General features: G+C 41.7%; 1 protein-coding gene across 1 annotated transcript; it reads right to left on the reverse strand.

The window, feature by feature from the left end:
* Positions 1-859: 859 nt before the first annotated feature.
* On the reverse strand, positions 860-6,715 carry Commd2 (COMM domain containing 2). Its single transcript, XM_021188868.2, has 5 exons — positions 6,609-6,715; positions 6,444-6,521; positions 5,749-5,831; positions 5,111-5,284; positions 860-2,706 (listed from the first exon to the last, which is right to left on the reverse strand). Exons 1-5 carry the CDS (start codon positions 6,673-6,675, stop codon positions 2,509-2,511), a joined length of 600 nt encoding a protein of 199 aa, XP_021044527.1. The 5' UTR covers positions 6,676-6,715; the 3' UTR covers positions 860-2,508.
* Positions 6,716-10,722: the final 4,007 nt, after the last annotated feature.

Consider the following 10,722-nt stretch of genomic DNA (forward strand, 5'->3'; position numbering starts at 1 on the left):
CACAAGATACAGAGATACAGTCACAGCCATGCTTACACCAGCACCATTCAGAACGGCCAAAAAGTGGAACTACTCTAGATGCCCATCAACTGGTAAGTGGATAAAGAAAACGGAGTACATAAATACAATGGAATTTTTTAGAGTTTTTTTTTTTCATATAGGTGTTTTGCTTACATGTATGTTTGTACACCACACAGAAGCCAGGAGAGGGTGTCAGATCCCTGGAACTAGAGTTTGCATAAACAGTTGTGGTGTGCCATGTGGGTGCTGGGAACTGGGGAACTGAACTCAGATCTTCCTCAAGAGGTACTAGTGCCCATAACTGCTGAGCCATCTCTACAGGCCCCAATACAATGGAATTTTTTTCAGCTATACAGAAAACTGAAATTGTGGCATTTGCAGGAAAATAGACAGAACTGTAGATCATTATGTTAAACAGAAAAATGTAGGCAAATACCATATTTTTACTATGCAGAATCTAGATTTAAATTAATGTGTTTCTATATGTGGACCCTAAGAAGAGTGCTTACAGAAGGGAAACAAAGAAAAGATGATGGAATACATATGACATGAAGGCAGAGGGGTGACTCAAGGAAGGTGACCAGCTAGAGGAAGTGGGGTCCAGGTGGGGGAGGCGAGGCTAGTAAGGTGGGGAAGGCTGAAAGGAAACAGTACAATGACAGTACAATGATGTATAAGTATGAAAACACATAAGGGGTTTCATCATGAAACCCTTTAATTTACATGTAATTTATTTTTAAAAAACAACTAAGAATTTAAAATTATCCAATTTGTCATAAAACAATATCTGAGAAAAACAACAACAAAAAAGGAATATGCTTACTTGATGGTATATAAGGTCTAAAAGGTGTTGGGGGAGGGGCAGAGGGATTACTCACAAACTTTCTTTGCCCCCAAAAGGGCCCATCATCACAGAAATAATCAATATGAGAACAGTTGGGAGAACTGGATTTTTTTTTTCCTTTTTAAAGTTGCATATGCTTTTATCTTGGTGTGTGTGTGTGTGTGTGTGTGTGTGTGTGTGTGTGTGTGTAGACAAGGTCTCTTCATGTAGTCCTAGCGGGCCTAGAATGTTCTGTAGAGCAAGCTGCCTTGGAACTCCCAGAGCTCTGTCTCCTAGGCACTAGAAGTAGTCATGTACCAACCACTGTGCCAACTGCTTTCATCTTTAGATTGGGCTAAGACAATGAACCAAGGGGTGGAAGAAAGGTTGCTTGGAGGGACACAGGCTAATGGTTCACTATTGGGAGGGGGGCAATCTAGTTATGTTTTGTCCACTGTGGACAAGTACGCCTCGCAGAGCTGTTACAGCTTGGCAGGCAGGCTACCTTTACACCCCGTGGCATGCACTGCTAACTGTGGTTTCCTTCCTTGTGGGTTTGATAATGTGGCAGCTTCATTAACTTAGCCCTCAGTGTAGTTAAAAATTATGTCTATACATCTAAGACAACTAGTGGGTAAAAGTTTTTGTCAATATGCCCGATGACCTGAGTTCTATCTCCTGGACCCACAGGATAGGAAGAGAGAACTAAGTCCCGAACTTTAGCCTTTGGATGAAAACACACACAAACAAAGTAAACATTAAGACAAAAACAAAACTGCTCTGGGTCTGGAGAGATGGATTGGTGGATATGAGTACCGGCTGCTTTTGTAGCCGACCCGAGTTTGAACCTCAGTGCCCAGTGGAAGCTCACACCCCTTTCTAAGTCTAGTTCCGAGGGACCCAATACCCTTTCCTGCCACTGTGTGCACTGAACACACAAGGTGCACAGACATACATATAGGCAAAACACCCATCCACACAAAATAAATATGTAAAGATAAAAAAGAATTGATCATTCAACTCTTATATCATCATTTGTAAACATAAATGATGGTGTGTCTTTTAGTTGCTTTGGGAATGGGGGAAATTAGTCCCTGATAAAATGTACATTAAGACCACACAAACTTGTATATCACTTAAATTAATTAGCCCCAATAACTCAAATGTAAGCAATATGGTAAATGATACTTATTATCTTTACATACATACAAGAATACACATGCTACCTGTAACAATATAGAAAAGCTTGTAGAAATCCTTTTGTCTTTTTCTATGGCTGTAATTGTATAGTGCTTTTAGAAGGGAAAAATACTGAACTGTCTAGAAATAGTTCTAAGTAGTAACAGTGAATTTTATTTTAAAATTTTGATCAAGGACAAAGGAAATAAAGTAGATAAAAAAAACATCCAAGTCAGAAGAGTCACATATACACAGAAATCAGGAACAGTATTGATTCATCATAGTTGGTCCATCCTATTTACACACTTGAAGTAAAAAATGCTTTCTAACCTGTCAAGAAGCTGACTGCATTTAGCACCAAACGGAACTGTAGTTCAGCTTCTGATCAAGATTTCAACATCTTGAGCAGGGAAAGAAACTCCATGAAATCCAGACGGACCACTGCCACTCCTGGGCCGCCAACTAGAAGGAAGTGAACCTCAGAGCTACTTGATGCTGCGGACTACTCTCCTGCAGTGGTTTGTTTTCATTTCCTCTAACGCCTGCTCCAGCTGCTGAACCAAATGAAGCAGGGTAGCTGGGTCTGTCTGCAAAAAATGAGTGCTGTGGTCGCCATTCTGCTCCAGGTGCAGCTTTATGGTCACTGCTGGTTTAATTTGTTGCCGGAGACTTCTGCTTGCAAGCTTGGAAACAAAGAGAGCACAGTAACTAGTAATTATGCTGCAGAGAGAACACTTAAAATACACTATACCATGGAAAAATCCAATTTTAGATGAATCACAAATGTCAAAATGAAAAGTAAACTTTAAAACAGTTGGAAAGAAAAGCAACAAGATGGTAAATGAAATCTTATGGTGTGGAAAGATTCCTTAGACAGGATAAAAGGGCACATGTTATAAGTTCAAGGTCAGCATGGTCCACACAGCAAGTTCTAGGCCAGCCAAGGCTACACGGTGGGACCCTGTCTCAAAGAGTCAAATATAAATAAACACATTCATTCAGTTAAAAAAAATTAAAGCAGAGGTTGATAATTTTTTTTTCTGTAAGTAGCCAGATAACAAGTATTTTAAGCTGTGCATACCATATAGTTTCTGGTCCAATGAGTCAATTCTGTCTTTGTATTTTAAGAGCAGTCACTATATGCAAACAAACATGGCTATACCAACTAAAACTTTATAGAAAGAAGTAACAAGTCAGATGTGGTCAGTATGCTGAGTCCTAATTCCAACTGTAATTTAAGGCAAGCAGTGGTAAATGCCTTTAAACTCGGCACTCAAGAGGCAGAAGTAGGTGGACCTGAGTTCAATGTGCTTGGTCTACAGAGAGTTTCATATCAGTCAGGACTACACAGAGAAACCCTGTCCCTGAAAACAAAATGAATGAATGAATAAAAAAAAACAAGATACTACTAAGACAAAAAGGGTATATCCTACAGAAAGGGGGAAATGATTATAAAGGCTTACATTCTTTATATTTCTAAATTCCTACTTTTGTTCTGATTCATCCAAGGATGCCAAATTAATTTTTTTAAACAACTGCTTCAATGTCACGTTTATCAAAGAATTTACAAGGGCTTCCTTCTGTCTGCTATATTACATCTAAATTCTTATCAAATTTCTATAACTCATTTTGGCTTCCTTATTTCAAGTTACAAAGTCTCCACTGTGATCATGACACACAAACTTTGATTCCTATTAGCAATATCTGGATTAAAAGGGAGATTTTAAAATTTCTGCTCTCCAGGCCAAACTTTTTATTAGTATCATCAGAATCAGACAGGGCACGGCACTAACATCAGATTATTTAAGTCAGAGAACCAGTACACTGTTATACAATCTATCACTGATTTCCCTGAATTCCCATGAGCCTTTAAAACTTAGGTTCTCTTTTCTGTCAAAAATATAGACTCTTGTTTTCTATATCAGTTTGTATTCAGAAACGTATGTTTTGTTTCAGTTTATGTGAGCACACATAGACCACAAGCTATAAACCTTTTGGAACAGTTGCTATTTTATTAATGAGACTGTACTTTTTCACTACCCTACACTGTAGCTACTTGAACAGCCCTAACCAGACAATAGATAGCACCCTCCTCCCTTCTGGCTGAGAAAGTACCTCACGCTTGTTACCCAGACCCCCCAGATTCCTGGGCTTCAGCCTCTCAAGTAACTGAGACCTGGGGTGTGGGCCTGGATCCTGGATTTATGAGTCTTTCAAAAATAGCTAAATGACAAATCTTTTCAAAAACAATGTTTTACAAGTGAAGCCAGACACCAATGTTTTTCTGTGTTTTGTGTAAGTTTTTGTGTTCCAGTGCTAGAGATTCAAGCCTGGGCCTCACATACACTAGGAGAATGCTCTACCAGAACTAACCCCAGCCCTACAGAGGAGGGTTGCCTCAGTCACTGCATGTGTGCACAGCTAACATGGGCTAAAAAAATAAATAAAACTGCATTAAATACTTCAGATGCTGGTTACCTTTGGAGAGGAGGGGAGGAACCATCACTAGTAGGAGGTTAAAAAAAAGATGTCTCTGGGGTCCTGGTCACATCTATTTTGAGTATGTGACTATGTGATATTGAGCACACAGACTTCTACACTTTTCTTTGTGTGTGTTTAAAGAGAACTGTGTTTTAAACTAAGCATTGCCAAAAAACAAAGCAAAACAAACAAACAAACAAGTCTGTTTTTTAAACCATACTTTTTTTCTAAAATGACTTCTTAACAACTTTTCACATTACGGTCTTTGGAATGGTTCAATGGGTTAAGGCACCTGCTGCTATGCCTGACTACCTGAGTTTCATCCCTCAAGACAAACTTCTGAAAGTTGTGCTCTGACCTCTACACAAGTGACATTCATGTACACATCATTAAGTAAACACATGTAATAAAAACAAATTAAAAACCTTTGCAAATTAAACTCGGTAAATCAAATCAGAAATAAAAGGAAATGAGCTGCTTGTGAAATGACCCAAAATGACCATTAAAATTTACATTTTTGTTTTTACACCAGAGCTTGGTTAAGTTACAGAGCACACAAATAATTCTTATAGTCCATGTTGGATTTAAGAAAAGAAAAGGCCATACCTGTACATCTAGCCGCCACTCGAGACTGTGGTAACTGGGAAGGCGAGGTGCTAACTCATTCAGAACAGTTCTGATCTCCTTTCTGTTGTCCAGGTAGAGCTGAAGCAATAATTTGTTCAGTTCTTCAGAGAATCCCAGAACAAAGACAGAGTCTTGGAAATCCAGTTCAGAAATCTAAAGATAAATTAAGTTCAACAGAATACTGGAATTTATCTTTGTCTAGTAAATGCTAAACCATTTCTACACACAAAAGTACATTATATCCTCTAATTTTATTTAGAACATTCCTTAAAGACCCACCATTCCGAAATCTAAGTTACTAATATACAAAATAACCTTATTAAAATACGAAAGAAATTAAGATACCTAATTTTATTTACTGTTTTTCCATCAAGCCAGATACATTTTTTTTAAAATGCAATATTTCATTCTCCAGTCTCCTGGCATACATGGGTGATGACATATGATACAGAAATAGAGACGATTATAATTTAAACCAGCAAGAGGTATTCATATTAGATAATGCCAATAGCACCGTTTTGGTATACTGCACAAATTCGATTATGAGTTAGTAACATTGGAATAGGCGCCTGTTTGAAAGGATCTGGGTGGTACAATACCGTTCCCAGAAGTCTTACCATGAGCTTTGAGCTCTCTGTGAGAAGATATGTTAATCCTTCCACTCCATGCTGGATAGTGTCACTACTCACACTGAGTTTTCCTAAGGTGGTGGTGGTGGTGGTGGTGGGGTGGTGGAGAAAAGAACAGATTATCAATTTGTTTAAAAATAAACACATTCAATTGCTCTGTTTTCAAACAGTACAATAAAAATGAGTTAAGCGGAGACTACTGTTCCTTCTCAACCCACTCCACTAACAGAGGCCTTGGATATTCCCCTCCAAGCAAGCCTAACAAAACACAAACCTGTGAACGGACACACAAAGCCCCGTCAAGCCAGGACAAGAAGGAGAAGCCCGCAGAGATGTTCGTAATCTCGCCCCCACCCTCCTCCAGCTTAGCAAAAAAAGCAGTTTCTGGGCAGCAAATGTTTACTAAGCACTTCAATGACAGTTCCACTTCTTTAGCATGCAGTACTTTATTAAGCGCCACAGTATTTCTGAAAGGCAGGTGGCACTGTATTCATTTTAAATACGAAGGGATCTGTCCCATACTAGCTGTAAAATCGCGCAGCTCCTGGCAGGGTGTGCGCCTTGACTGACTGCTCTGCGGCCATGGGAACAAGCGCCTAGGCCCTGCAAAGGCTCCCGCGGAGAAGGAGAACGGATCGCGCCCTCCAGCTCCGCACACAGAGCCCGTCCTCCCGGTTTCTTACTGGCGGCGCCCTCGTAGATCTTCGGGTTTGAGCCCCGTCGGAGGAACTCCACGGCGATCCTCCCGAACTCGGCGACCACTGCAACGGAAGCCAGCAGCGGGCCGTGAGTGCCGGGCTGTCCCCCGGGCTGTCCCCGCCGCGGGCACCCCGCAAGCACCCCCTTACCCGCGGTGTCCACTTGCGGCAGGAAGGCCAGGTGCTCCCTGTGCTCCTCCGACAAATCCAGCAGCATCTTCGCGGCTCTCCGGACTTTGCTACCCGGCGCTGGCCCCGCCCTCGCCACTTCCGACCTCTGTGCAGGCGAAAAGAAGCTCCGTGTACGGTCGCGGTAGAGCCCATGCTTTGGGTTCCGGTGTCTGGCAGTCCTACGGAGCACGCTATCGCCCCGTTCACTCTATAGGAGTGAAGGGAGGCAGTGAACGCTGGCAAAAAAGAGTTGAAGGTACAAGTCTCCCACTCATTCATGAGCCATCCTGCAAAAGTGTAATATGTGGTGCTGGAGAGACGGCTCAGTGGTTAAGATCTCTTGTTGCTCTTGCAGAAGAACCAGGTTCAGTTCCAGTACTCATGTGGTGTCTCTCAACCATCACTAACCCTAGTTGTAGGGTATACAGCACTCTCTTGCGCGCNCACACACACACACACACACACACACACACACACACACACACACACACACACNTATATATACATAAATACATGTAGTGACTATTTTGTACACTCCACAAATACCTTGAAGAAACTACACTATGAGCACAGGTCTTTGCATTGGTTTCTGAAGGTACAACCCCCAACTAGGGTAGTTTTGAATGGTTTGTGTAGGACTTTATGTTATCACAGCTGAGCATCCTGAACATCAAGCCACAGAAGGGACAGCACAGCCTGATCCTTGCCAGCAGAAGAGGGAGAGCTGAGAGGCCTGAAACGTAAAATAACCAGTTTCTTCGGAACTGAAGAGGGATAGAAGATTGTAAAGACTCAAACAGACTGGCTGGGTAAGATAGCTCAGTGGGTAAAAGCTGCTCGCTGCGAAGCCTGAAGACAAGAGGTCAACCCCTGCGACCCTCATGGTAGAAGAAAAAAACCGACTCCTACGAGTTGTTCTCTGACTTAACAAAGTACACTGAGGCACATGTGTTCACATATAAACACACCCCTCCTAACTCTCCCTTTTCCTCACTCTCTGTCTCCTCCTAATGTCATAAAAATTATTTTAGAAATAAAGAGTTCTCGAGTTCTAGGGAACCAATGTTTTCAACTAACCCGGGCCCAGAATTGGATACCTGCCTATTTAGAATTTTCAGTGCTGGCTACTGCCCAAGACTAAGGTATCTTGATTTTTTTTTTTTTTTTTTTTACATCTATAAAAGAGTCTTGGTACTGTAGACTTATACAAGAGCCACGAACCTTGTAGAAGTAAGGATTCCACTACCTGACGTTAGATTTCTGAGGCAGCTTAAAGGAACAGACCAGTCTGCCCTCCACGGATGGAACTCTTCATTTCAAACAGTAAGGGCGGGCGCAGGATGAAGGCGGTGTCTTCAAAAGGAAAAGGTGCTTGGGCTTATGTAGGCCGTTTGGGAATGCAACTGCTAGGGCTACATGCAAGCCTGTAGTTTCTCCCTCCTGGAGCTGTTTATCCACACAGGCCTGTTTATCTTTAGAAACTGCCTTGCCTGGATATCAGGATGCAAGGGCAGAGTGGGCAGATGAGTTTGGCAATGGCAGTGAGAAGGGAAGAACCGGGGGGTTTTGTCTTGTTTGGTTTTGTGGTCTTCTGAGACAGCCTGGAACTTCTGAGGAAGGGCTGACCTTGAACTCAGAGGTCTGCTGGTGTCTGCCTCCTGAGTGCTGGGATTAAAGCCATGCGCCACCATGCCTGGCAAGAGGTTGGCATTCCAACATAGCAGCAGGGGATTTCAGCAAGCTTTAAGGGAGAGGCTCCTTAGTCAGAGTCCGACACTGTTTGTTCAAGGTCTATTCCAACACCCAAGGCCTGCCCAGGGCTCATCACACTTGCAGGGTCAGGAGTGTTACTGTCAGGAATCTGCACAGGAGATGTGACCGTGGAGGCTCCCACCACCACTGAGCCAACCTGCTGCTACCTTCTGCTGCCAAGGGTTATAAAACCCATCAGAGGATAGCATTAGAAGAAATTCTTCTTGCCTGCCTGTGATTTCTGAGGAGGACAGGAGGCCTCTGGCCGGCTGCTTGGAAACATTTGAACTTGTTTGTTAGGCCTTGAAGCAAGTGTTAGGGAGGCATGTCAAATGAGAGCTCCTTTCTGTTGTGGTGGAAGTGTGAAATTGCAAAGCTACTCAAAACACTCCTAGACAATTTCTTTCAATGATAATTTTGTACTCACTTTATTACCAAGTAATTCTGTTCCTAGGTATTTAACGCCACCCCCCAACACCAAAAACAGATATCCAGAAAACACTTTGACAATACTGTCCAAAAATGCTTTATTCATAATATCTCAGAAATGGTGACAGTCTAAATTTCTATGCATGGCAATAGATGATATGATACATCTACAAACAGAATTCTAACTACCAAGGAAGTAATAAAAAAAAAAATCGAGTACTGGGTGGAGTGTAACAGCTCATGCTTATAATTCCTAGCACTTGGGAGGCTGAGGCAGAAGGATTGCCACAGATTTTAGAGTAATTTGGACTACAAAGTTAGTTCCAGGCCAGCCAGAACCACACATTAAATCATGCCTCATAAAAACAAAGCCCTAGCCAGGCGGTGGTGGCGCATGCCTTTAATCCCAGCACTTGGGAGTTCGAGGCCAGCCTGGTCTACAAAGTGAGTTCCAGGACAGCCAGGGCTACAAAGAGAAACCCTGTCTCAAAAAACCAAAAAACAAGACAAACAAAACAAAAACAAACAAACAAAAAACAAAGCCCTAACAAAAAGTGCCACTGATAAACGCAGCAATGTAAATTAATCACAAACCATCAGACCTCAAGTGAACAATAGTGTTCCAAGTGCTTTGCAAATCTTTTGTCTAGAAATTAACATCGGAACAGCACAGTCCTTCAAGATTGAGATTTATTCAACAGCTTAACCAATGTCCTACGGGTAACTCAGCTGTTCTACATGTTGACTAGGGTATTCTTTACACAGACACAAGCTTGTTAGATCCACTACCTGATACATGTAATATTCATGTGACTCATCGTATGTAAGCTTTACTTCAGTTTGAAAAATAAATGGCAAGAGATACTCCAGCGGGAGTTAAAATGTCTAAACCCAGGAGCTTTTGGTAAATCTCAGGGACCTAGTTATATAGAGTCTTAATTAAAAGTTATCTTACTACTTTATTTATATGACTTTTAAACTCCAGAGAATTAAAACAAACTCAGGAAAAAACAAGGTAAAAAATATGATAAAAATTCTAAATTCCCATTTCTTTTTAAAGATCTATTTATTTTATGTGTGAGTGCACTGTAGCTGTCTTCAGACGCACCAGAAGAGGGCATCAGATCCCATTACAGATGGTTGTGAGCCACTATGTGGTTACTGGGAATTAAACTCAGAACCTCTGGAAGAGCATTTAATACTCTTAACCACTGAGCCATCTCTCTAGCCTGCCAAACTCTTAATCTTATATCCTCCTGGATTTCCTAACCCCCACAGGCAACTTCTGCTGTCAGCTTTTGTTTGTTTTCCTATGAGTTCTTTCTGAAACTCTAATGGGGGCCACATTCTTAACAGTAGAATCAACACATCAGAACAGTATTGTCTTTTAAGAATTTAAGTGCTAGGGGATTGGGGAGATCTCTCAGTGGTTAAGAGCACTGGCTTCTCTTTCAGAGGTCATGAGTTCAAATCCCAGCAACCACATGGTAGCTCACAACCATCTATAAAGGGATCCGATGCCCTCTTCTGGTGTGTCTGAAGACAGCTACAATGCACTCACATACTTAAAATAAATTAAAAAAAAAAAAGAATTTAAGTGGCATTTGGATGTCTATATCCCTTATGGTTAACCTTGGATGTCCACTTGACTGTATCTGGAATTGATTAAGAGATAAGTCTCCAAAGCTCACCTGTGAGGGATTATCTAGACAAAAGTTAGCCCGAGAGGATGTGTGGGAGGGGTTTTCTTGATTGGTTTATTTAAAAGTGAGTAGGTCCACCTTAAATGGCATCTTCTACTGGCAGCTCTCCTAGTCACTCTTCTATTGCTTCAAAGAGACACCATGAACCAGGCAACTCTTATGAACGAAAGCATTCAGTTGGGGGCTGGCTTACAGTTTCAGAGGTTTAA

Source organism: Mus pahari, assembly GCF_900095145.1.
Source record: "Mus pahari chromosome 4 unlocalized genomic scaffold, PAHARI_EIJ_v1.1 4_unlocalized, whole genome shotgun sequence".
NCBI lineage: Eukaryota > Metazoa > Chordata > Mammalia > Rodentia > Muridae > Mus > Mus pahari.